A 27,565-nucleotide genomic window follows, 5' to 3' on the forward strand; every position below is an offset into this window, starting at 1 on the left:
AGCCTTTTGTTTTGTTCAGCTAAAATGGGTGTTGATTTTGGAAAGCTCAGCAAAATCACTGTCATTTTTCCAAATTAGATATGATTCAGAGTACCCATGAAAAACAGCATTTAGCTTAAATATAGCAGCATTACTTGTCGGCTTTGTAAGTTGACAAGAATAGCATTACATTTATTTCCCTTAAAAAAAAATGCTCGAGCCTAACACAGTGCCTGGGAGTGAGAGCTAATTGATAGCATTGTATATAGGAATCCTTGCACACTACAAGTCCTGTACAGTCCCAAGTTCAGTGCTTACCTTTTCACACTGCTTGGTTGGTTTTTTTCATTTATGTTTTACATTCCTGTAGGGACAAGAAATTTAACGTCAGTACTATTTAAAAGATAGGAAATAAAAGAACATTTGTAAAGATAAAAATTTGAGTTACTAATACTATGACTGTTTGATCCACAGTGTCTACATAAATAAATTGAAAGGCCCGCTATATTTTTACTTTTTATTGTGGTATTCCAGCACCACCAGTGCTTACTGCTCTGTTTATTCAGATGTCCACCAAAATAACTGTGAAACTTCATTTTCACCACAATCTGAAAAAACAAGCTATTTGATGGACTGTGAATTATGAGTTCTTCTCATTCTTCAGGGCATAAATATGCTTTCAGCTGAAAGCCAGGGAAGGAGTGGAATCCTTCATTTGAAACAAGCTTTTAGTCTGCACTTGATCTCCTCTGGTTTTGTATGAAAAGCCACATTGGACTGAATGACAGCTGAAAAGGCAAGCTGCTGTGTCAGAGGATTTAGCAGAAGGAAACTGTTGTTCTTTCAGCCAGCACCTTCCCAGAAAGCTCTGGCTCTTATACCAGTTCAGTGCACTTGTGAAGTCAGAGCACTAAAAATATGTGGATGAAACAGTTTAATTGAAAATACATCTCACTGCCTTAGTACTGGTGTTCAGATTTAAGAAAGTAAATAATTCTTCACTTATGGCTTCCAGTTTCTTGTCTGTAATTTAATACAAGATGATCCTTTCCTAAAAGCTGAAGTTACAATGGCAGAATATTCTAAGGCTACAGCTAAGTTAATTAAAAAATCCTACCACCACACCACCCCCCCCCCAAAAAAAAAAAAACAACAACCAAAAAGCCAACCAATAAACAACACAACAAAAAACCCCCCACAAACAGCCCAAAAAGAGAAGGAAGACTTTGCCAACTGCAAAATCTAATCATGTTACACTATTGTTGAAATTATTACAGGAAAAAGGTTTTTGTGTATGTGGCGACAGCACCTGTTGGTGGTATTAAGATTTATGCACGCAGCTGAAATCATACAGAGTTGTTTAAAATGAAGGGAAATGTTTTCAAAGACAAGTCAGTGTACTTCCACATCACACATGTAGGAGTCCTGCTTAAATGGTCTTCAGACCTCGGAACAACACTAGGAAAAATGACATCATGATTAGTTCTGAAAGTGTTTTTCCATTTTGAGCACAATGTGATATTGATCTTGAAATACTATGGGGGGACTAAAGAAGAAAATATCCATTTGTCCACAGTTAGCATGGCACAACTCCACTAGGGGTATTTTTAATCAAATCTGTTATGGTCACTGGTTTTCTAATACATAAGCTATATTATGGTACATGACAACATATGTATGACAGTTCTATGTGGCTGAAAGGTTATTCTTCTTGGTGTGCATAAAATTACCTTCCAAAATCTTTCTTATTAAGTAAAGATGACAATTCTGTGTCTTTCAGTGTTACACCTTTCTTTCACATAAGTCTAAGAACTGATCTTTGTTGCCTATGATTATTAGCAATTAGTAATATATTGCTTTCAAGAAAAAGGCTTTGGGGCCATTGTTGTACATCTCAGAGTCAATAAAATCTGAGCTGCTCATAATAGCCTTTCTTTCTCATTGAAGCCTTGGACTTGCTCTAACTTCATCAGAGCAGAGGAAGAAAAGAATAATGTGAACAATAGGAGCCCTGGAGTTTGACTTAGGCCTAACGTGAGGAGGCTGTGAAAGCTGTCAGGGAGCTTGATTGATTGGCTCTTGGGCTGCAGTCCTCAGTGCAAAGCAATAATGTTCCTGCCTCTTGTGAGAGGGCTGGATATGTCACCTGGGGTCAGAGCTTATCAGCCTCAGGGTCCAGCATTTCAGATGAGGCCAAAGTACAGTCAATAATTTATACAGAAATTTGTGTATAGATTCTGAAGTAAAGCAAGCTTTATCTTGAAACTGTTTGTCTGACCAAAGAAATAATTTAGTTATGTCTGAAAGTCCAATCTTTCCCCCCTCCCCTTAGTGACATGGGAAAAAAATCTCCCAATGTAGAAATATGTGTTTCTGTCATTGTGCTGGTTGTACGTTCAATGAGGGAGAGCATTCCTATGATAATCCTTTATGGGATGTTACTATGCCAAAAGAAACAGAGATTTTTAGCTGATTATATTAGTTTTCCTAGCGTCCTAAGTCTTTGCGTACATTTTGTGCAACACTGGGCTGTTTTCTGTGTCTAAATGGTTTTGTTTCTAAACCTATGAGGGTCAAAGGTTGATCAGCTCCAGTGCATGAAAAAACCAAGAGAAGCTGTAGTAGAGACATACATCACAGCAGGCCTGAGTAAACTATCCAGGCTGCTATTAATAACTGGAGAAACTGGGACAGCACGCACAAAGGATACTTACAGGAAAATTGTTGAACCAGTTGCTGACAAGAGAATGAAAGTCTCACAGAAAGTATACTCATCCCTAGTGGGTACTCATTTTGCTGGTAGCTTGCCTTTGCATTGCATCAGTATTGTCAAGCATCTGGAGAAAGCCAGCTGGTTAACTAGATGCTTTACTAGTATGCCCATTTGGAAGATAATTTAAAACATAGGAAAGAAAATCATGGTGAACTTCTCTGCAGAATTTTGACACCACTGAAATTGGTTAGCTGACAAGTAGTTCACTTTTGTTCTGTCCCAGCAAAATTACTACTTCACTTCAGTAGATGCTAACAAAAGCCCTTTTACCTTACTTCTGCTCAAGGAGAACACTATTAGTCACAGTTCATTAGGCTTGTTTACAAAACTGAACTGGTATCTTAAGTGTGCAACTGAAACACTCCTGACTGCTGGGGGCATCTTTTCCACCACAAAGTTGCAAGGATTTTGTAATGGCAAGGATAGCACTGCCTACTATTTTTCAAAGAAAATAACTAGTTTGTGGTATAAGAAGTGCAAAAAATTACGTAGTTTCGTGTTTTCAAACCTAGAAGGTGAAGTTTCAAGCATAGTTTGGTTTATAATCTGTTAGCTATAGTAACAAAAGACCCTAAAATTAGCTGACACCAAATCCTAAGCCATAGCAAATCCTAAACGTTCTTCTTATGTAGGAAGAAGAGCCCCAGATTTTTAAGGTTCTTTATTTGCTCTTTTTTATACAGAGGAAAAATGGGAGTGCTGGGCCTCGCCATGCCAAACTGATTCCATTTTGGTGCATCAGTGGGAAAGAGTTAGAAGAAAAAGAATTCATCATTCACACTTGCAGTTTTCATGGAACTCCTGTGTAGACCTACTGCTTGCCTATGCAGCACTTTCATCTTTTTGTATTTTGCCATGAGGTTTCTTTGTGGCATATTACTGTATTAAGATCTTAACAGAGTTTATATCTCCCAATACAAGGGATGTGTCCCTGTGAGTCCCACAAACTAAATGAAAGAAGAGTTATTTGTCTCCCATTAGCTGTTGCAAGAAAACCTGAGGGAGTTCTGCAGACGAAATCCCAGATGTTTTTATTTCCCTCCCCTTTGTCTTGGATGTGTCTGTTGTAGGTGTTTACTTACCCTTTTCCCAGGCTGAAGACATGAAGTCCTAATGAAATCAGTGAAGCTTAATACAAAGAGAGAGAGAAAGAGAGAAAGATGTAAAATGCAGTTCAGTAGATTTAAATGTTTTCAGCTACTGCTTTAAATTGCTGTTTTAAATTCTAGTGAGTGGAATAATAGAGAAGTTATCATGTCTACTAACTGCAGTTGGCCTTTGTAAAGAATGGCTTGTTAGGAGGCTTTATGATTTACTGAGGCCCACAGCTGGCTGCCAGCAGAGCTACAGGAGTGTGGTCTCTCTTGGGCCTGGAAGCTAGAGATGAAAAGGATCCAAAGCTGGCACAAAAGCAAATAAATGCTTTGACTTTAAATAAAGCATAATAATTTATAAGGGGCTCTGCTTCTCAGTCCCACTGAGGTACATGGATCAGCAGCAGCTCTTTGAGGTTGAGCAGAATTGTCTGTCTGGCTCGACTGCAATTCTGATATCTGCAGTCTACATATTTGGAAGAATTTTCATGGTTTGGGATTGGAATTGTTTCTTTATTCATGCTGATTCTTTTCCATAAATTGTCTCTCTTCTGTCTTCCATTTCTTTATGTTTCATTAGCTACTCTACTGTTTGATAAATAATTTTACCAGTGTTTGGACCTGGCAGCTCTTTATCATGACTTACAGTGCTGGGAAACAAATCACCAAAGACACCTGAAGGTTTATAGGTGCATTTTGGCATCTGTTGCTTGCTTGGGATTTACTCATCAAGTTCCTACAGTAGCAGAGTTCAGAGCTGGGAGACAAACATCTACTGAGATGCCCTAATACTTGCCTTAGGAAGAAAAAAAAAGGTCTGAGCTCCTTAGGAGGTTTTGGGGGTTTTGTCAGAATTTTTTTTTTAATAGATATACATACACATGCATACACACATAAATTTATACCAGCTTCCCCATTTCTGCAGCTGTTTCTCAACAGTCTGCTGATGAAAACAGTATTTCTGTGGTCTGGTGTCTGAGAAGAAGAATGGAAATGAGGCAGATAATTCTTAAAAGGAACTCCTGAATGCTTGTCTGGGTGAGAAAAAATTGTTTTGGTTTTCCCTTTTTTTGGCCCTACTTCTTGTACTGAAACAATAGCTCTTTCCACCATGCTCCAGACTTGTTTTGCTTTGCTATTTACTTGCTCTTAAGGGAGAAAGAGTTTGGGAGAGAAGTAAGTAGCTGAAGAGTTCCTGTAATTAATATAAAGTGCAGGAAGCAAGTGTGACAGATTAGTTGAAAAGCCCTGTATTCTGTTGCTTATCTCAAGTGACATATGGTCCTGGAGTATGAGCAAAGGCAGTGGATTGTGGGGCTTCTTTTTCTTTTGCTCCACAAGAAATCAGAAGAGTGTCCATGTGTTCAACAGGCCAGCAACATAGGAGCTGAAATAACACTCCTTGAGAAGTGAGTGGGAAGCTCAGGGGATTACAGAACAGCATTTCCTTCTTCTAAAATTGAGACTGTGACACTTTTCAATGTCAGGCTATGTGAATCACAGTTATGATTACTGAAGTAAAAAAGAAAAAAAAATCTGCTAGAAATGGAATACTTTATTTCTGAAACAGATGCAGTTTTCTTCAGAACACACAGATGTTAAATTATTTTCAAATTGCATTTTTAGTATCAGCTGAAATAAAGACTGCAGTTTTATTCTCAAGCTGCAGTGAAACAGTGAAGTTGTTCAGTTACTCTGGCCAAAGAAAAGGTAAGGGCTGCACAAAAACTAGCTCTTTAGTTGTACTCCAGAGGTCAGAAGCCTATGGTTAGTTTATAATAACATTAAGTGCACATTTTCTTGTAAACACTGCAGTCATGAGGTCTGACATTCAAGAGGTTTAACAGCATTTTATCCAAAAGTTTTCCTAATCCTGCCAAATTCTAATCACTTTGATAAAAATCTGGCCGGAGAAAATTATGCCGATTGCTGTGGCTTCATAGTTTTCAAAATCACCACTCTAAGTAGCTCATATTTTAGTAGAACTATTTAGTCATCGATAAATCAACAAGCCATTTGGGATCCAACCTGATGTAATTTCTGGGGTACTACCCAGTTTTCCTTGAGATTTTTATTGGTCTTTTAATGAGTGTGAAATTTAGCCTTATATTTGATTAGGACCATTCATATTTTTTTTGGCTTTCGATTTGTATTTAGATCTTGGTCACTGGTTATTTGTTAGACAGACCAGCTTTAGAAGAAATATATGCACTGAAAAAAAATGTAACAGTTATCATTATCACTAGTAAGGGACATGAGCTCTTAGATTAGATGCTGTCCTATCTTCCAGAACTAACCTGCCCCCAGCATTTCAGTTATGGCTTTGTCCAGAGAAACTGTCATTTCAGCTAACCTCAGCTACATGTCTTCCTAACATGATGGGTTTTTTTTATACTAAAGCCAGAAAAGGGTAATGTTGCTAGGGAGGCAGGAAAAAGAAATGAAACCAGAGCTTCTTTTAGCTGCCCGTTCAACTGAATATTGACCAGCTGTCTTCATGAGAAAGAAATAGATGGTGGTGAATAAGCTAGAGTCTAGTTTTCCAAGAAGTTCAATGATTTTCCCAAATCAATACAGCCCATGAGGCTTCAGAACAAAGGATGTGGGAGACATGACAGTGATGGAAGTAGCTTGTGTTCTTTTGTGTATTAAGCACATGGGCTCATGGGGAAACAGGATTTCTTCAGTTATTGGAGTGTATATTCTTTTATATGCACTGGGATAAACTTCTAGATTAGGAAAATCTATTACAGTAATTATTAGGTGGGATTAAAAAGTTGTCTGCTTGATGGCCCAGCTCCATGTTTCCAAGAGCTACTCCTTACTGTATAATTGCTGCTTCTTTTTTGAATGCAAATGGGAGTATGTAATGCCAGTCCAGGAAACAGGTTCTATAAAACAGCTATTTTTAAACAAAGGTGGTAGTTCCTAGTTTCAATATTACCTTTATTTTACCAATGACTTCATAATGAAAAGAAAGGGGATGACATTCAAATAAAGTGTCCATGAAATGTAGGTTGTCATTACTCAGAACTTACTGGAAATCACACAGATGTGATCTTACTCTGTTAGGCTGTTGCAGAAGATACTGTAGTTTGTAGTCCAGCTTTAGCCACCAGCAAGGCAACATTAACTAAAATAGCAGAGTTTAGCCTCTCAGCCCTCTAACCTTTAAACTTGCTATGCTGTCATAAAGTACAGAATGCAGAATTAACGCCACTGCTAAACGCCTCAGTGGTTTATGACTACACCAGCAGCATTTCATTATGCTTCCTTTCCTTGATGCTATCCAATCTTCTCGTCTTCATTGCTGTACAGTATTTGTTCAGATAAAGTCCAGTGCCCAGGATGACTAATTGCAGATCTGTGCTCCAGATGGTCTGATTACAGGATGTGGTTTAAGTGACTTTTCAAACATTCTGTGCTGCAATAGGGCTCTTGGGGAAAAAAAAAAAAAAAAAAAAGGCCCAAAAATCCCACCAGCAAACCAAAACAAAAAGAAGCAAACCCATCAGTCTTGCATTTCCAGGCCACCTGACAATCATTACATCCTCAAGCTGGCTGATGTTGATGCCAGTTACATGTGCACCTGTTGTAGATATAGTTAAGTTCTTGTGCCATGCTAGACAGACAGTGTGATTAAAGTAGTATATAAACTGTACAACTCCCAGATCAGCATTCAGTCTATAAGACATGGCTTCATACAGAGATCGTTTACTGATCATTTTAGATTACTTTCTGGATGGAAGCAATCAGGGAGGAATAAGCCATTTGCATTGAAAGTCTAATATAAAAATTGCTCTGTGTTTTTTATGCCCGGTTGAATTGCAGGTGTATATTTGGATGTGGGATTGATGATGATGTGACGGATATGATGGTTGTGAGGCAAATGAGTTGTACTGCTTTTACTAAGCCAGTGGCAACAAAAAATCTTGAGATAATACTAAGAATATAGATTTTCATCTTGCAGCTTTTTGCATTTCATATATTTTAGCTATTGTTATGGAGTGATGTCAAATAGTTCTGGGTGGGACCAAAAAAATTGCAATGCCAGATTTAGAATAAAACAAGTTTAATCGGTGGGGGTGGTGTACTCACTGATGACAGATATGCCATGGTTTGGCTATCCCAGGCATGTATGTATTATTTGTACTTGACATGGCAGGGACAAGAAGTAAATCAAATTTGACTTGCAAACATATTTGTGGATTCACTAATCATGAAGATACAAGGAATTGATTATGCTGTAGTGTTACAAGTAATACTTGTAACAGTAATCAAGTAATGATGTGATGCTTCGCTATACCAGGATTGCATCTCAACCTTGAAGAACTACTATGCCACAGAGATTTTTGCTACAAGAATTTATCATATTAACCTTTTAAAGAAGTAATCTTACTAAAATAATTGTGGAAAGTGTAGTCTACTTTAGAGATCTTCCTCTGGCATCAGGAAAAATTGTTTTAAAATGATACTCAGGATAGTAAAGGTAGTAGGCAGAACTTAATTTTGGAATTTTGACAACAGAGGCTTCCACTTATGTTTAAGGGTAAGTGACTTATGTGACTCTTAAAATATATTGACTTTTTAAATATACATGACTTCTGATGACTGAAAAGTAGACAAATCATTCCTAGTTTTGAAAGATCATATAAATATTCTTCAACAAAGAAGTGTTCAGAAAGACTTTGTGCAGATCTGGTTTCTCCAGAATTTTACAGATGCTTTCGGCCAGATTGTGTACTAAGAGCAGAGGGAGCAGCTCCTTTTGCAAAAATGAAGGCTTACCCTCTCAGATAACTGGTTTGCTGAGTTTCCTGGTGAAATAATCAGTTTGCACTAAACCAGGATTTTGTAGCATTTGCTGGGATCTGAACACAAAAGTAGCCTATGCTGTAAAAATTAAGTCAGGCTTTCCAATCTGATTAATTGAGTAGTGCCTACTTGTATTGGAATTTGAACATGTTTTCTAAAGCCAGTATTTTTAAAAGCTGGGGCCTGCATTTAAGGTAGTGATGTGATAATTTGATTCGTCATCACATGAGCTCATTTTCAAAGTTTTGGATACAAACATAAACATTCTTGGCTTATGATCATTGCAGAAAACTGAGTCAAGAAGACAAAGAAATTAGTATTTTTTTTTAGACTAGGTACTTCAGGGGTTTTTTTGTCTTTAAATGAAGGAATGTCTGCAAGAGTGTAGATGTGTCTGCTAAACGTGCAGTGCCAGAGTAATCCATATGAACAATACCCTTACTTGGTACTGAAAATGCCTTTGATTCTGATGTTTTTATGTCAAAATAGCACATCTGCATTTCTTAGCAACAGGGTTATTTACTTCATTTCCAACTTGTGATGACATATTTCATTCTACAAGATATAGTTAATAGTAAATAGCAAGTTTTGGTTCTGGCCTTTGTTAGGCAGTCACTGAAAAGCAGGCAGAAGGGATAAGGGAAGAAAAGATACATCATATCCATAGAACTCATAAAAAGTGAGGTTTTTGCTGTAGATTTCTGAAATTACATTCTTACATACTACTTTAGTGACGTGTGACTTTTCATTCCATAAGAAAATTCAAGTAGAAATTGTCACAGTTGTTTTGTACGTTATCTATCAGAAGTGCTTATATAAAATGGCTTTGTATTCCTATAGGCATGCATTAGTTTTTCCTGCCTGAAAATTTTTGCCATTAATGTTGTGGTTATGATTATGATGAGTAAAGAAAAAGAGCTCATAATGGTACACATACTGTGAAGGAAAACAGCAAAATACAGAATCTTGTCTTGTTCCTAAAAGGCTGACAACATTTGATCTTAAAGGAGGAGCTTCTATTGACGGTGGTGGGCACCAGATGACATCCTGGGTGTGCCATTGTCATACATTAATGCTTTTGTATATGATCCTGCCTTGCCTAATAATGGATTTTGGCAGAAAAACTACAGTAGGTGAACTCTAAAACTTCTGGGTAATCTTACCCCATTTTCTTACATTATAACACCATTTTGTAATTCCCACACATAAAACATTCTGTACTTACTGTGTTTACTCTTTAATGATAAAGAGTAGCATGGGTGGTAACTTTAAAACATTTAATTCTCATATTCTTTTTTTGCTTTAATGTAGGACATATGACACGGAAGGCTGCAGAAAGTATTGTTAATTTCAGATATACTGTAACTGTGAATAGTTACATAGTTTGCAAATGGAATGATCAACCAAATTAAACCAAGAAATTTATATCCGTATTTTGGGGAGATAAGTTTTTCTTTGCTACATTTAATTCTTGTGAACTATGCTCTAGTAATTGGTCAAACTCTTTAAGATGACACCCCTAGTTTCTCAAAGAAGCATTTGTGTGTAGTATATATTCACTGGTTTTTGATCCAACCTCACAGGAACAGAACTAGATATTTGCCTAAGTTTCCTCCTGAATTAGAATCTTAGAGAGTCCAAATGTCCTCAGGTACATTTCATTACAAGCACCTGATTTTTTTTTTCCTATTCTTCAGTAAGGGGTATTTTAAAAAGTTTAGCCTCTTGGGCTTTTTATAAGGTGAAAATGCATCTCTTGTTTCAGATAGTATGAAACCTGTGGGTTCCTCAGACTGTCTTTGCATTTCCTCTCTTGTTCAGTCAATGTTAAATAGGTTATTGCTACATTATATGTAGTCTGATGTAATAGGAAGTCTCATTACAGGAACTTCTTATGATTTGGCACAGCCCCCAAGAGGTTTGGTCCTGTGTGTGGTGTGTTCATTCACAAGATAAAGGGGTTACATGAGCACACAGGTGCACAGAGAGGAGCTGGAATGACCCAGAGAAGGGCTACTGCATCCCTGAGTGCATGGCCAGTGTACTCAGAGGTGATACTGGGAGTGAGCCAGGCACCGCTCTAGCCCCTGGGACAGAGCAGGCTCAGCAGAGGTTCTTGCTTTGAGCTTGAACGCTGTGCCATGACAAACAGCACAACCTGATTTAGAAGAATAATCCCTTCTCTTCAGCACTGCATTGAGTACATTGTGTGGATTACCAGCTCAGTCATCTCCATTTTCATGTTCTGGTGCTTTGGCCTAATAAGCCTCTCCCAGTTGCACATTTCCATAGATCCCTACCTCCCATGTTACTTATATTCTCCTCACCCATTTCTGTGATAATCTTAGAAGAGTAAACGAGTTACCTTCCCTGCCAGTTCTGTGGAGTCTTTTGTGTGGCTGAGCAATGTGCTGTCATTAAGGAAAGGAAATGTATTCCTTTCCACAGCTAACACAACATGGAAATTAATATTCTCTCCTACTTGCACGGGACCTTTGCTAAGCCTAACAAATTTAATGAGATGCTATATGTAGCAGATTTAAGGGAGGAGCTTACTTGTGTTTGCTTTTGAAATACTGACTTTCTTACATGGGAAGGTCATTTAAATGTCTTCGTAGAATTATTGAAATATGTATTGATTTCAGGGGCTTTTATTATTTTCACTATTCTATGCCTTCTACCTTGCCTTCTGTTCTGTCAATAGGCAACAAACTATCCCTAGGTCTGGTACATAAATAAATTAATAAAGTGCACATAGAGATAGGCAAGATTACAAATATCAAGGAAGATAGGTGAGAATAAACCTTTATTAAGACATCCCCCAAAAAAAACCCAAAACAAAACAAACCAACCACCCCCTAAAAAAAAAATCCAAACTCAAAAAATCCCCACAAAGTAACAATTACTTTTTAAAAAAAGGATAAAAATGAACTAGCTGGGGAAGAATAAATGACAAAGTTAGTTCTTCAGTAATATTCCATGGGATGTCAGAGAGCTCTCTTTGCTTGGTACTTTTAGGAGACTGGACAAATGCTGGTAGGTGGGGTTGAGGGATCAACTGTGCTGCTTGCAGATAGATGGGCTGCCTGCCATAATACAGTTTACCAGGGGAAAATACTCAAGATTCTCACTTGGACCCTTACAGAGTCACAGATGACAAGCTGTTATAGTGGAAGAAAGGCATCAAGGCTGCCAGAGAAACACCTATTCAATCTCTTTTCTCTAGGTTGTGAATGGAAGTGGGAACATAGAGCTGCTCATTGTAAGAAACCCCATTTCTACCAACAGATATTTCCTCTTGGATGTACTGGGTTGTTCTCCGCTTCCTCCTCCTCCTCCTCTCTGGACCCCAGCACTTCCTGGCTGCCTCCATGCCTATGCAAGAGGCAACATAAAGCAGCCTTGGTGTCTTTGCAGGCTGCTTAGTTTGCATAGGTCATAAAAATACAGCGTGGCCTTTTAACCCTGATAACAGAATCACAGAATCAGTTAGGCTTGGAAGGATGTCTGAGATCATCGAGTCCAACCTATGACCCAACACTGCCCTGTCAAGTAGACCATGGGACTAAGTGCCACATCAAGTCTCTCCTAAACATCTTCACCATGGTCCCTCTAGGACCTGACAGACACTGGCTGGAAGTGCAGTTTGTCTTTCATGCTTCAGACCAGTTCATTCCAGTGTGCAAAATTCTAGTTGCCTAATTGCAGTGAAAAACCATATGGGGGATAAATTTCAAATCTGTTTCAGAGAATTTTCAAGGAAATCCCTTCTTCCTTGGTACCTCTGCTAACAACATTTAAAATACTTCCCTGCTGCTAAAAGACCCCTGAGGAAATATGCTGCTGCTTGTGTGTTAACTTCGCCTCAGTGCAGCAGAGAGGGATGGTTTTATTGCAAAATTAGAAATTGCACTGGTAAGACAAAGCAAAAAGATGGGCTGGAAACATTCTGGCACAATGCCATAATCATTTCTATTACAGAGACGCTGCAGATAGAATAAGGGAAGTGCAGAGGAAAAACAAGGCTGTCAGCTGCGAGTTGGTGTCTTCACGCCTCTCATAAATTGGGAACATTTTGTACTGTGCCTTTCTTTGTTAGATAAAATGTATTTCTTATTTCACTGTGTGTTCTAATGAGAAGAGATGTCTGGCTCAATAATACTATCTTCTGTTTATCTGTGGCAGTTAATGAATTAAAGGGGTCATTATGCTGGCTAGTCCATAAACATGATGATAAATTATGTGAAGAAGCGTTTGAGGGCAACCTGAAAACATTTGAATGACATCCCCTACATTTATTTTCTTGTTACTTACAATAACCTTATCATTCAAAAATTTTACAGGGATAATTCAAATAAAACAAAATTAGAATTCTGCTTTAGGCAGGCAAATTTGCATTTAATAAAAGTCATAAGTGGAAAATCAATTAAATTACAGTAGGTTTTTTGAAGGATCCCTTTTCCTATATAAATATATATTGCAATTACTCCTACCTTAACTGTGGTATGGTTGAAGTTTCATATCTAGCTCTCACTTTCCACAGAAGCAAAAGCAAGGCAAATAATACATTTTTTGATCTATATCTGCTGAACAAAACTTGCAGTGCATAGGTGTATATGTTTGTGTGTTTGGATATGAGTAATTTCAAGTAAATAGAAGCATCATTATCATATTGTTCAAAGCAAAGCAGATTATTCTTCTCAGTCACCTTCTGATTTAAACACTGTAACTGGTGCTTAGTTTATGCTGGCTGGCTGCCAAGTGAAAGCAATTATGTGCAATAATAGCAAAATTAAGAGGTGAGTGTTGCTGTTTTACAGCAGGACATGGCAAAACCCATTTCCTTCTGTCAGCTGTATCTTGATTACACACACACCGTCACACAGGCAAGCTGTCTTGCACACAGACACATGGGTGCACTAATTCTTGTTCTTTGTCATTTGCAGTCTTTCCTGTGGGTTTTAACTTGAGGTCACTGAAACCAGAAAAGAGGAAGAATATAGACCAGAGTGTTTGAAAGCAAATGAGAATTAATGTCTTACTTTGTGAGGAAAGGACAGGAAAAAGAAAAAAAAAAGTGCAAAACAAAAAGCCTATCTCAGTTATTGTTCTTATGTGTGATAATACTTTATTTTTTGCTCACTGACAGGTGTCCTGGTGGTAAATGTTACATGGAGGAACAAGACTTACGTGGGAACACTGTTGGACTGCACAAAGCATGACTGGGCCCCTCCGAGGTAGGCAAACATTCTGAGACTATTTTTTCTTTGCTGTGTTTTAACCCCCAGTCTCAGGCAAGAGACCATACAGAGATTAATAAAGCACAACTGGTTATAATTGAAAACATGCATAAGTGAATTGACTAGTTCTGTCTTCCAGAGTGAAACGTGGGGTGGAAGCTCTTCTTTATTTTACTTTTGTATTTTTGAGAGGGAAGAGGAAATACATGGGATTCAGTCAGAGAGCAGTTAATTTCAAAATGCATTTCTTTAAGTTAGGAAAATGTTTTGCTCCATTGTTCTCACCAGGTGGATATGTCCTTACCATTTTTGTCGTTTTTTAATGACTTTGCCTTTGACACTGTAACATTCTCACTTGTCAGAAGGACATCTTTCCTTTAACATGTGTGAAGGTTCTCTTACAGGACATGGTAGTGGTTGTTATTTTTTCAGTTCATGGCTCCTGCTGATGGAATCTATTGTTTGTACAGGTTTTGTGAATCGCCAACAAGTGACCTGGAAATGCGTGGAGGACGGGGCAGGGGAAAGCGGGCAAGGTCCGCTGCAGCTGCGGCTGTACCTGGGAACGATGCGAGTTTCGCTGAGTCCCGAGGACTTCAGAATAAAAATCGAGGTGGTGCCAATGGGAAGGGGAGGAGGGGCAGCCTTAACTCAAGTGGGCGCAGAACACCCCCAAACTGTGCCATGGATGAAGTCAAAGCCAGCCCCTCGTCCACAAACAAGAGGAAAACTAAGCCTCCTATGGAGCTGGATTTGAACTCCAGTTCAGAGGACAATAAGTCTGGAAAACGCATTCGTACTAACTCTAGAAGCACTCCCACCACCCCACAGGGGAAACCTGAGACTACTTTTTTGGACCAAGGCTGCTCTTCCCCAGTGCTGATTGACTGTCCTCACCCCAACTGCAACAAGAAGTACAAGCACATTAATGGATTACGTTACCATCAGGCTCATGCACACTTAGACCCAGAAAACAAACTGGAGTTTGAGCCTGACAGTGAAGACAAAATTTCAGACTGTGAGGAAGCACTAAGTAATGTGGCACTTGAATGCAGTGAGCAAAGCACAAACTTGCCAGGCTTTGATCCACTAAAAGCACCGACATCTCCTTCCTCCATTGCTACCCCAGGGACCCCCAAGGGAAAGAGGGAACTGACCAGCAATGGCCCTGGTTCAGTTATCAGTTCCAAAACTGGCAAGAATTCTGGCAAAAAGAAGGGTCTGAACAGTGAATTGAACAGCCTTCCAGTAATTTCTAACATGGCAGCCACAATGGATAATTGCTCAGTAGCAGATGGCAATTTGCAAACCGAAATGCCGAAATTGGAGGCTGAAGGATTAATTGACAAGAAGAGTTTAGGTGATAAAGGCAAGAAATCAAACAATTGCAAAGTGGATAAAAACCTTTCCAAGCTGAAAACGGCCAGGCCCATTGCCCCAGCACCAGCACCAACTCCTCCCCAGTTAATAGCTATACCTACTACAGCCTTTACAACCACCACTACAGGGACAATACCAGGACTGCCCTCTCTAACAACTACTATTGTTCAGGCTACACCAAAGAGCCCTCCACTGAAACCCATTCAACCAAAGCCCACAATTATGGGAGAGCCAAGCACTGTAAACCCAGCTCTCACATCACTCAAAGACAAAAAGAAAAAGGAGAAGCGAAAGCTGAAGGACAAAGAAAGCAAAGAGACGGGCAGCCCTAAGATGGATTCTAAGCTGGGGAAGCTGGAGGACTCAAAAGGGTCTGGAAAAGACTTATCTGGACATTTTTTAAAGGACCATCTCAACAAGAATGAAGTGCTAGCTAATGGACTGTCAGAATCTCAAGAGAGCAGGATGGCAAGTATTAAGGCTGAAGCTGATAAAGTTTACACATTCACAGACAATGCGCCCAGCCCTTCCATAGGGAGTGCCTCCAGGATGGAATGCAGCACTTTGGTGAATGGACAATCTGCCATGGCTCCACTGCACGTGTTGACACAGAATGGCGCAGACAGCACGGCTGCTAAAACCAACAGCCCTGCTTACTCAGATATTTCTGATGCAGCTGATGATGGTGGCTCTGACAGCAGGTCAGAGGGCATGAGGTCAAAGGCCAGCTCTCCATCGGATATTATTTCTAATAAAGATGGTGTTGTAAAAGGACATTCTTCGACCACAGCACAATCAGCTCAAGCGAAAGAGTCTCATTCTCCCTATTACCATGGCTACGATCCTTACTATTCCCCAAGTTACTTGCACTCTGGACAGGTCAGTGCCCCAGCAGCCGGGAACAGCAGTACCCCACAGGGGCTGAAGATTAAAAAAGAGGCTGAGGAAGAGGCTGAAAAGAAAGAGAAGGCAGAATCGTCAGATGCCAAGAAAAGCGAAAGCACTTCCTCTAATTTGCAGCCGCAACATCAGTCAGTAATAACTCAAAGACACCCTGCACTTGCTCAGTCACTTTATTATGGACAGTATGCCTATGGGCTCTATATGGACCAAAAGTCCTTAATGGCCTCCAACCCTGCTTACAGGCAGCAGTATGAAAAATACTATGAGGACCAGAGACTAGCAGAACAGAAAATGGCACAAAGTGGGAGGGACTGTGAAAGGAAGAATGACCCCCCCTTGAAAGAGATTGGGAAGGATGACAACAAGCAGAAGAATATTCCATCTGCCACTATTTCAAAGGCCCCTTCAACTCCAGAGTCCAGCAAAAATAACACTAAAATAGGGTCATCAGTTCCTAACAAAGGTGAGGAGACAAGCAAATCACAGATCCTTTCCAATCACCAGCAGCAGCTTCAGTCTGACACTTTCAAAGCCAAACAAATGGAAAACCACCAGCTTATAAAGGAGGCTGTGGAGATGAAATCTGTTATGGACTCAATGAAGCAAACAGGAGTAGATCCAACCACAAGATTTAAACAGGTGAGATCACAGGAAATGGAACAAGAGTGTTTTGGTTTATCTTTTAAGTCGTGGTATTTACTTTCTGCTACATTCTTCTACCTCTGCAGCCAAACAAGCTCCACCATCATTTTTTCATGCTGGATTGTATTGTAGTCTGTGAACAGACCAATAAACCTTCCAGTTGAGCTGTTTGAAAATTACAAAAAAAAAAAAAAATTAAAACGTCTAGTAAGGTGGTGACAGAGCACAGGCTTACGACCTGAACAGACTATTTTAAATTATATGCATGAATAAAGTAGAATTAGATTTCTCTTTTAGATGTAAATGGTAAGCAGTTTGCTTAGTTCAGAAGTGAGAAATTTCAAGCAAAATAAGCAGCTTTCATTGTGAGAGGACTTAAAGTAGATTTGAAACATGGTTTGAAGTGTTTCTTTTTTTTGTTAAATAACAGTTGGCATTTACTAAAGATGGGTGAGCTGGTTCTTTGAAGAGTTGGCTTAAAGCACAGCTCTTTATCTTAACCCAAGGTGACCTTTCTGAAGCAGTTAAGTTCCCCTTCTTTCCTCAACCAACCTCAAGCCCCTACAGACCTACACAATGGATGAAATCCTCTCTCCATTGAAGTCGGTGATAGTTTTGCCATTGACTTCAGTGGGACCAGAATTTTATCCAGTGGCTTCATGCTGACCCTCGTAGATGTCACATTGCCTTCATTTGAGGCAATGCAACTGTCTCCGTGCTCTGAACTAGAGCCTCAATGCTTGATACTTTCATGTTCTGGCGTATGGTACATCCCAGACTTCACCCTTACAGGCTGTCTTTCAATGTACAGTGGGATCAGGGGAGTGGGAGTAGAGAGCTCTAAAGGAAGTGGGATGGTACAGTCCTAAGTAGGAGAAGATTTCTACTGATTCAAGTGAGTATTTGAACCACACTGTCCAAGCGTTTAGTTGCGTGCTTATATTTCTGTGGCACGTGCCATAAATGTATGTCATTTGGAGAAAATGTTGACAATTAGCTCTTGCATATCCTGTACCAGAAGAAGAAGTCTTCCTGTTACTTCTCCGTAGCAATTTGATGTAGTGTTGTGAAGATCTCCCCTCTCCAGTTCTGTAACATGTTTATAAACTGGTCTGTGTAATACATTATTTTTGGAAGTATTTACGGTGCCCAGTAAATGTTCTTTAAACCATGTGATCCTGATCCAATAAATACTTGCGTACCTGTAATTTTACAAACTTAAAATAAGATTGTCAGCTGAAAAAGTCTGCTTTAATGTTTGACTTCCACTGATTCCTGGATGTTTGTAATACCAGAGGTAGCATTAAAATCTTGCCAGCTAGATCAGCTTTTCATGTGCATTGTTCCAGGTATTCTAAGTATTCTGGCATATCATTAGCCAGGTCTAATTTTGTGCTTCACAGATACTTTTTGCTCTCTAGTGGGAAAAGTCTCTCTGTGGGCTTTAATTAAAATGTTTTATGAATAACATAGTCTCAGAACTTCATTACATTGCACATGTATTTCATGATTAAACTAGTTAAAGGCATGAAGAAGGATATAAGATGAAGCAATTGAATTAAATTTTGATAATAGACTCTTGCTCCTTCATGGGAATATTGGTTTGACTTTGAGCTCAAGGCACTCTGTGGCAAACAAACCTCTCCTCTATGTAATGGGGATATGGTATTAAAAATACATTAACTGAAATGTGGGGAATATCAATAACAAACTTAGTTCTACATCTAAGTTCAGGACAATTTTTTTCTCCTCTTTATTAGGACCCAGATTCACGAACATGGCATCATTATGTCTATCAGCCCAAATACCTTGATCAGCAAAAATCAGAAGAACTTGATCGTGAGAAAAAGTTAAAAGAAGACAGCCCTAGAAAAACACCTAACAAGGAAAGTTCCCTGCCTAACCTTCCTGTCTCATTAGCAAGCATTAAAGAGGAGCCCAAAGAGGTCAAGCGTTCTGATTCTCAATCAGTGGATGAGAGCAAGATAAAAAACGATGATCAAAAGACTCCTGTAAATTGGAAGGACTCTCGGGGTGCTAGAGTAGCAGTTTCCTCACCAATGAGTCAGCATCAGTCATACATCCAGTACTTGCATGCTTACCCGTATCCGCAGATGTACGATCCCAACCATCCAGCCTATCGTGCAGTCTCTCCTGTCCTAATGCACAGCTATCCTGGTATGTATTCCAAAACCTGCCTTGTGTGCTAGTTAAGATTTGCATCCTCAGGTTCAGTAAAGCCTGCATTTTAATATTTCTGTTAGTAGCTAGGCTAAATTAGAAGCTTCATGGATGACGTTGTGTTGCTTGTGCTTCCACTGGGGAATGTTCTGTAGATGAAACTGGTTTAATACAAGATGTTCCTTTTATGAACTCTCAAGTTTCTCAACACTTGACAGTCTGCTGTTGCTGTTAGACTGACAGATAGTTTATTGCCTATAAAAATATTCTAAGCACTTACTGTCAGAACCATTATAGTTACTATTCCTTTTACTTAAATAGGACCCATAAATGTCTGAAATGGTTATCAGCTCAACCCTCTTTATAACCTCCATTCATCAGGGCAAATTAGGTGATGAAATTGAAGAGCAGTCGTGCCGTTTGGTAGTCATGTGATCTACTTTTGACGTAATTGTCAGTTCTGATATTGTCTCCTCCTACCTTGATATAATCAAAATGTAAAAACAGTAACTTGATGTGGTATTTATTGTTTACCCGCAGGGGCCTATCTCTCTCCAGGATTTCATTATCCAGTTTATGGGAAGATGTCAGGGAGAGAAGAGGCAGAAAAGGTCAATACCAGCCCGAGCATCAATGCAAAATCAACCACTGAGTCCAAAGCACTGGATTTGCTCCAGCAGCATGCCAACCAGTATCGCAGCAAGTCACCTGTTGTAAGGCTTTGTCTGTTCTTACTGGAGAGTGTCCCATACAGGAAGGGATAGAGGAGGAGCATAACTGTGGGAAGCACACAAGCTGGCATCAAGCTATGAGTGCATGATTCTTCTTTATAGTACAGCTTATAATAAAAGCAGTTTATAGTCAGAATGCTTCTGTGGCATAAACTGGAAGTAACACATCTAACACAGTTCTGTGCTGAGGTTTCCTGTCTTGAATAGACTAATATAGAAATACAGATTCAGAGATACCTCCTGGTGCACAGTTTTTTGCAGTTAAACAGGAACCTCATGTTCAGAAACATAATGAAATGAGGAGTTGGGCTATAGGATTTGATAATATCCCCTCCTTGTATTTGCCAAGAATTCACATCTTCCAAGTAGCTGATTACCATCCCCAGTTTCTGAAGATTTACAAATGAGATTTACAAAGTTGGAACAAATACTGTTATTTCACTTTCAGATAAGTTGTTGCTGGTTTTAATTGTGAGCAAGTCATTGGCTCTCATTCTATTTTCTAAAAATAGTTTTTCTGTTATTCAGTCAGACTTGATCCCCAGAGAGCTTTAGAACATTGAGCATTTTCAGCAGCTCACCTAGGTTGTTCAGGCATTGGCAAGCCAGCTGAGCTTCAGGGAGCCCTAAACCAGAAGTCACCATGGTGTCTTCAAGATGCAGTGTGTTGCCTCAAAATCTTCTGCCTTGGGAAATCTTCCATTATCCAGAAAGATTAGCCTGAGATTAGAATCAAGTGCAAATACTCCGGTAGAGATACTGCTTCAGAAAAAGTGAGCTTCAGTCATTTGTATTCAAAAAGTTTTTGACAGGTAGTAGCACACGGTTTTATTGTGATTTCATCCCTTTTAAAGTTCTCATGTCAGTTTTCTTTCACTTTCTGTTACCAGCCTGTGGAAAAATCACCAGCTGAGCGTGAGCGGGAAGCAGAGAGGGAGCGAGACCGCCATTCTCCTTTCAGCCAGCGGCATCTCCATACTCACCACCATACACACGTTGGAATGGGCTACCCCCTTATACCTGGACAGTATGACCCATTTCAAGGTGAGCAGAAAATTGTCAATGGGTAGGATTAGCTTGCCTCATGGAATTGTTGCCTTGACACTGGAAATTATGCCTACATGAAGCATTTTGAATAGAGATCGCACTGTTAGAAAAGAACTGTGTTACGTTTAGGGAGGAGGCTTGAAAATTCACAGCATGTACTAGCAATAGATTAATAGCTTCATGTCTGAGAAATACCAAGTTTTGTTTCCAAAACTGGGTGTCAGAGCATTATTAAAGATGTACCAGTTAGGCTGTCATCCACATGAATGTTTTGATTCCTCCTGCAAACTGATATTAACTGGCTGAAAGGCAGTAAAATATCCAAACCAAACAACCTCCTTTTTGTATAATTAGGGTTGTGTAAGCAATGGAGGAAGTGTAGCAAAGACAAAAGCTTTTTATACTGAACATATTTTATGTACAAGGCATTCCAGTCACAAGGGTTTGTGCTTGTTATAATTTGACTGTTTGAAAGAGGACTCTTTGTATTTTGGCAAATGCCGTGCACAAAGTTGCAGTCAGGAAAAAAGCAGCACAGTGAGATACAATTTATTCTCCCTAGGTTTTATACTGGTCTTTGAATGTTTTTTTCTCTAACCATGGACTCTAGCCGAATTAAAAGGAGGTTTCCTCCCAGGCAGCAAAATATGTGCTACCACAACTGGTGGCTAAATGACATTTCTTCTTTCCATTGACTTGGTGCCTCAGCATTTATTTTTCCTGTGTAAAAGTCTTGACATTTCTCAGTGTGATTCAGTGATTCCATATGCTTTTTGGGATGCCTTATGCTTGTTCAGTAGCAAAACTGTAAAAATGGTAAGTTATTATGAAAGTATTGTATCCTGAGCAGCTGGCATGTCGTTTCTATAATTCACTGTGACTTTTGATTCTTGTTGTTTCCTGATACCTATTATTTCTACTGAGCTTCCTATTCATGAACTCTCATACAACCCACTTAGCATCATGCAGTGCAGTGTTTGGAAAGGAATGCAGTGAGTAGAAATGCTGTAATTTCTTGTAGGATATCTATCAAAGACAGTTCCGTTTATTACAGAAAGGTATATTGATCATACTGGGCAGATTGTGTTAACAATGTTGCCTGCAATATTTGTTATTTATGTAGTGATAACCCCCCTACATTTTCTGCTTGTTTGCCTTAGAGATCCTTCCTACCATTACTCTGACCACAAAAATCCATTAAAACCAGAGGTACATCAACATTCCTTTGTTTCTTCTTTCTTGCAGGATTGACCTCTGCTGCCCTTGTTGCCACTCAGCAGGTGGCTGCACAGGCATCTGCATCTGGTATGTTTCCTGCACAAAGAAGGTAAATAGCCAATAAATTATATATTGTAACATATATAATTTTTTACAAAGAGGAGAAAGTAAATCACAGATTTTTTTAGCCTGCTGGTGTGCATTTCCTTGTATGACGCAAGTTTTTAAAGTTGAGGAAAAACTTGGTAGTTTGGATTAATTGCAATTCTGTTCTCCTTAGAATGACATTTTGTCCTTGGTTGTGTTCTTTAATTGTAACATAGGTCATTAAGAAAGAACAAGTAGTCTGTCTTCTGAGATTTTCCACAGAGTGTGTTTTAAGCACTGCTATTGAGATAAAACAAGAGATTGTGAAATATAAGATCCAAATTTTTAATAAAATGAGTTTAAAATTAATGTTCAATTGGTTCCATGCATGACCAGAAGAACTTGGGATTTTATCTATTCTGCAAGGCTGCCTGGCTTGCTGCTCTTGCTTTTAGGGAGTTTTGTCTGGGAGCCCACTAGAGATGGTTTTGTATTTAAATTGTACACCCATGTCATACATTTATATGCCTAAAAGCCTCTCAGTTATTTACTAGGTTGTCAAGAGGAAAGCTACTGTATTATGATGGTTCCATATCAAGTGAAAATTCCAAAGCATCTTTTAACATTAGGGTTTCATTCACTGCCGCCATGTTATGACTAAGAATTTAATGTATCAAATAGAACCATGAAGTTCCATGTTACGGGTGTCTGTCTGAAAGCTGATCCTAAAACAGGCAACCATTAGCTATAATTATTTGAGTAAGAAACGTTTCTAGCCCTGGAAGACCTGATGGATGATAGGGAGCCAGAACACAGAAAAAAAATCCTGACACAGCTTACTTCTCAGGATGTTGTTTCTGGCAGGGGAGGGAAGAGGACAGGGCTTGCTGTCTTTTCTTCTTGGGTTTGAGAATACTTGTACAGATTTCATTTTATGGTGCATTTAATGTGCAAGAAAAAAAGTGTGAGGAAAGGATTCTGCTTACTAAAACCTTCTTTTTTCTCTTTTCAGAGAATGATGAATTTGGGGATGAACATTGTCATGTGACTGGATCACATGAGGAAGCGCTTTATTACAGACATCAGTTCCATGGTGTTAATTTGAAATGCCTTAATGGCAGGCAAAAACCAGTCATTTCATTTTTGTAAATTGCAGATTTTATCACAGAGTAACAAATGTTGCTGTAATTAGACTTCTGTTTTTTTATATATATATATGCGTATATATATATATACATATATATATAAAAATATATATATATTCTTTACTTTTTTTGTATCAGTACCAAGGCTCGCACACAGGGTCTGCTGCTAAGTTGCGAACCACACACTAAATGGAGATATGTACTTGTCATGGTTAGAAGGCGTTAACCGCAAAAGGCTGTTTGTTTCCTTTCTCTCCTTCTTCTTCTTCTTCTTCTTCCTTTCCTTTTTCTTCTCTCTTTTTTCCTTTCCAATTGTAAATAAATAATGTTATGTATCAGTGTGCCTGAACCTTGCATACCCTTCTGGTATTTCCCACAAGCTCTCAGAGAGGCTAACTGTGATGACACTTTGGTACAATGTAGATGTCTATTTGGTGGTTCCTATTAAGATGCATCAGTGTAAAATGTTACTGTACTCACTGTTTCATTGTAATTGTGTATTGTGAAAAATATACCTTTGGAAGGCATGGGGATTCTAGTACCACAAAAACTGTGTTGTATATAATGTATAGATTTTAAATGGAGATAATGAGCATCTGTGAATAATGAAATGTCTTTTTTGATAATCTTGAATGGCAGATAACCTAATAGCCTGCATATGAGAAGACATCTGTGATTGTTCTATTACTTGAATAGTCCTGCAGTCTTTTTTTTAATGTTTACAATTACCCAGATTTAGAGGAGAGACTTTAATGCCATTACCTGTTTACTTGTTTTATGCTGTAACCTAGTTTATTTTATGTAAAACCTATATCAAATGCTTTCATTTTTTTACTTGCCTTAAATAATTTGGCAATCAGAATAATGAAAAAACTTTGATTTTTTAATTTTTTTTTTTTTTTAATTTCTGGGTGTTCTTGAGCCACTTTGAAAGATGTGTCATAGCTGTAGATAGCAGAGGGTGCAGCAATAGCACAGCTCCTAGCTGTGCTCCTGCTGGGCCTGTGCCAGTGTCCTCTCCCAGCAGGCAATGCAGGGTCCAAGCCAGATGGCAGATGGACCTCTTTCTGTTGACCCTGATAGGCTCAAAAAAGGCCCATGGTAACACTTTTGATGGTATTAGTGGAACTGAAGTCTCTAATACCTGTTTTAGAGCAGCTCTGTATGCTATAAATTATAGGTAAATTTTTTCCTATTATATCTGTATTGCCCTTCCCCCAAAAAATGAATAGATTCCTAAAAGCAGAGGATCTGTCAATTAAAAAAAAATTCCTTTGCTGTGTCTAACCTGCATTACCACAAGATAAATATTTTATGTGGCTATACCACCTGTTTTGTTACAATGCAGTTAATACAGTACACAGTAACATGAAATCACTAATCATGATGTGAAAAAAATCAAATTTACTGGTCAGATTTTTGAGGCTTTAATTTTTTTCTTTTTCTGCATATCCCAGTTACATTGATTGTCAAAACTGTTTTTCAAAGTTTTACTGGTTGTTTTTGTTTTGTGTTTGTTGGGATTTTTTTTGACAGGGTGAATTACTGCAAGTTAAAGATTGTTCTTGGAGTTGGTTCCGTTTCTTCTACCTTGTGAATACTTAATACAGAAGGATGAATTAAAGATTCCCAACAGACAAGCACACTTGGACTTTTATATTACTATGATGAATCTGCCATTAATATTGCTATAATTGTTTTATTTTTATAGGCATAAAATCAGTTCCCTTAGTGAATAGTTATAAGGTTTATTGATTTTTACTACACATCATTCATCTGTGGCTTACTATTATTGTCTTGTTCTGAACACATTCAGAAGTCTCACAGTGGTGACATACTACAAGTTAGCCTCATAAAAAATGGGAAGGAAGGGGTGTTTTCTTTGAAAAAGGGGATATTGTGAATGCAGGGCTCTTGAAATAATAAATGCCTTATTACTTCTATAGTAAAGGCTCAGATGGCTTTTGTGTTGAAACATACCATTGACTTTTGTTTTTTTCCGCCTAAACCATTAATGCTACCACAGTAAAGTAGATCTTATAAATTCACACTATGGGTGATTTTTAGTGTGGTTTGAGTGTCATAAGTAACTGGAATGAATTATTCTGATTGATACAGGGTAAGCAACAGTTAAAATTACAGTTAACGTTATAGTTTTACTGTATCCTTGAAATCTGTAAGAGTGGCTAACGTCTCTTGCCATGTATTGTCTTCCTCCACTTAAGATTATTATGTCTTCCATCTACCTTCATAGCCTTCTTTTTTGGTTTAACACTTGCCATGCTGACCTCCCTAAAGGCTGTGCCACAGTGAGTGTCCCTCTCTGGTTCAGCACTCCTCAAAGGGTGCTCACCCACACATCTGAGCACTGATGTGCAGCTACCAGGGTCATTTCACCACTTTGCGAGCATCCAAAGGAAGAGCAAACTGAAGCAGTAATACAAGGAAGACAATTTATACACTGGGAACTAAGAGCTGCAGAGGCTGGTCACTGAACAGGGGCAGCAGAATCATCATGATACAGATACATTTGCACTCTGTTTTCGACAGGATGGGATTACACTTTTTGCTACCTCTAGCTGATCTCTACCACCCTGCCCTTCCAGCAGCAGCTAACAGTGAGACCTTGCTTCAATCTTTCATCCAGATGTTGCTGGATGTCTTGCAAAGGTGAAGCAGGGCTTATGCAGTACACTCATTTGAGTTTCTAAGTCTGTCCATGTAAATGCAGCTAGAGAAATGAAAAGTCCGTCAGTACAAGCCCATCACACAGACTCAAAAACCCAGCCAGGGAGGTACTGCCTGTGATGCTTGCAGGGGGAGAAAAATGGATCTGAACAGTAAAGGAGGGTGGGGTGCTTTCTGAGCGATCACATAGCTCTGGGGCTGGAACAGCTCAGGGGTCTAACCAGCTGAGCTGGCTGGCTACCAGGACTAGCCTAGAGCAGGTGAAAATGAGGGCTAAGAGAAACATAATTTCAGTTTTGTAATTTTAGAATTCCCTGTGGCCTTGGGGAACACCTGAGAAGTCACAAAGCTAATTCTGTGCCACACATCCCCTCCTTGCTTTTGGTAGGTGCACTGGTTGGGCTTAACCATTTGGTGTTGAGTTACACTTGTCACTCTGCTTTCAGGACGAGGACTTCCAAAGGACATGAATTTAGAGAATCCTTGAATTCATCCTAAAACACGCACATTGCTGATATTGGCATAAACAAAGGACACTATAGCGCCCTTCTACGACTCTCCACCCTGGCTCTTCTCAGAGAACCAGTGAGGGTCAGGCAGGGAGTCTAATTCATGTTTCATTCCTGGTATCAGAGTCTTGTCACTGTCACAACTGACAGAAGTACTGTCCTCATGTTGCTGTCTCAAAATCTCACTCTAGTGTTTGCTTACCACTCTCTCTCCTCTTTGCTCCTCTCCCCTGTCTGTGCCACTTGCCAGCTTAACAAGCCCTCTTACATCCATCTGATACCATCAAAACTCTATTTGCACATATAAAAGCTTTCTGCATACATTTGTGAGCTTGACCCTTGATTAGTTCTCTCTCTTTCCTTTTATCACAATTTGTCTGTTGACCTGCACTTTTATCTTAGACTGTGTTAATGTATCCTGCCTCTCTTTAGCCTACAGTGTTTGGGACAGAGAACATATTTCACTTCAGATTCATACCGTGCAGTTCATATTTATAGCTACCTCTTAATAACAGCAACAGCCCCTCACAGGCGATAGCACAAGATGCCATGAGTAGCTAGGACAGACCACTGGTTAACAAGGAGCCTAAGGTAACTGACAAAAAAGTTACAGTTACAGTTTTCAAAGATATTTTGAAACCATCCAATGACTCGAAATTGTGAATGATACGAAGCCCACATAGGAAGTCTGAGCCTTTATCTCCCTGAATCAGAGGGAACTGGAGACATACAGTCATTACTTAATATGCCAGCTTTGTTCTGCTTTAGAAAGAGAGCTCTAGTTTCACTTTTAGCACTTCATGTAGCTTCCCGCACTAAACACCCTATAGCATTACTGTGAACTACTCCCTCGGGAAGTCTTCTTTTTTCTAGGTCAGTATTTCCTAAGTTCTCATAGCTTTAGCCTGTTTGCCAAGGTTGGCCTTTTTTTTTTTTTCCTCTGTTTTTTCCCTCTTTTTTGTCATTCTTTCTGTTTTCTTTTCTTTTGGAGGGGGTCGGATCTTACTGTTACCAAGAAATACAAGAGGATTTTATTAAGGAGAGGAGACATCAGCAGAGGCTGTGTATGTTCCAGTGGTGGGGATACAAACACCATTAAAATTCTTACACTGGCTGTTAGTAATTTCTGTGCA

General features: G+C 39.1%; 1 protein-coding gene across 3 annotated transcripts in view; it reads left to right on the forward strand.

Annotated features, from left to right (window-relative positions):
- Positions 1-23,246, forward strand: part of ZNF608 (zinc finger protein 608) — an 81,109-nt gene extending 57,863 nt beyond the window's left edge. For 2 of the 3 annotated variants that reach the window (XM_066569419.1, XM_066569420.1), the window contains 7 exons: positions 13,811-13,898; positions 14,372-16,823; positions 18,587-19,004; positions 19,548-19,720; positions 20,629-20,782; positions 22,031-22,112; positions 23,103-23,246. In XM_066569419.1, the coding sequence (XP_066425516.1) occupies positions 13,811-13,898; positions 14,372-16,823; positions 18,587-19,004; positions 19,548-19,720; positions 20,629-20,782; positions 22,031-22,112; positions 23,103-23,109 (3,374 nt within the window). In that variant the 3' untranslated portion in view covers positions 23,110-23,246. Of the gene's footprint in view, positions 1-13,810; positions 13,899-14,371; positions 16,824-18,586; positions 19,005-19,547; positions 19,721-20,628; positions 20,783-22,030; positions 22,117-23,102 lie in introns of those variants that run through there. The other variant, XM_066569421.1, reaches the window with a different exon arrangement.
- The last annotated feature ends 4,319 nt before the right edge of the window (positions 23,247-27,565 follow it).

The sequence above is a fragment of the Molothrus aeneus genome, chromosome Z (assembly GCF_037042795.1).
Source record: "Molothrus aeneus isolate 106 chromosome Z, BPBGC_Maene_1.0, whole genome shotgun sequence".
NCBI classification, from domain to species: Eukaryota; Metazoa; Chordata; class Aves; order Passeriformes; family Icteridae; genus Molothrus; species Molothrus aeneus.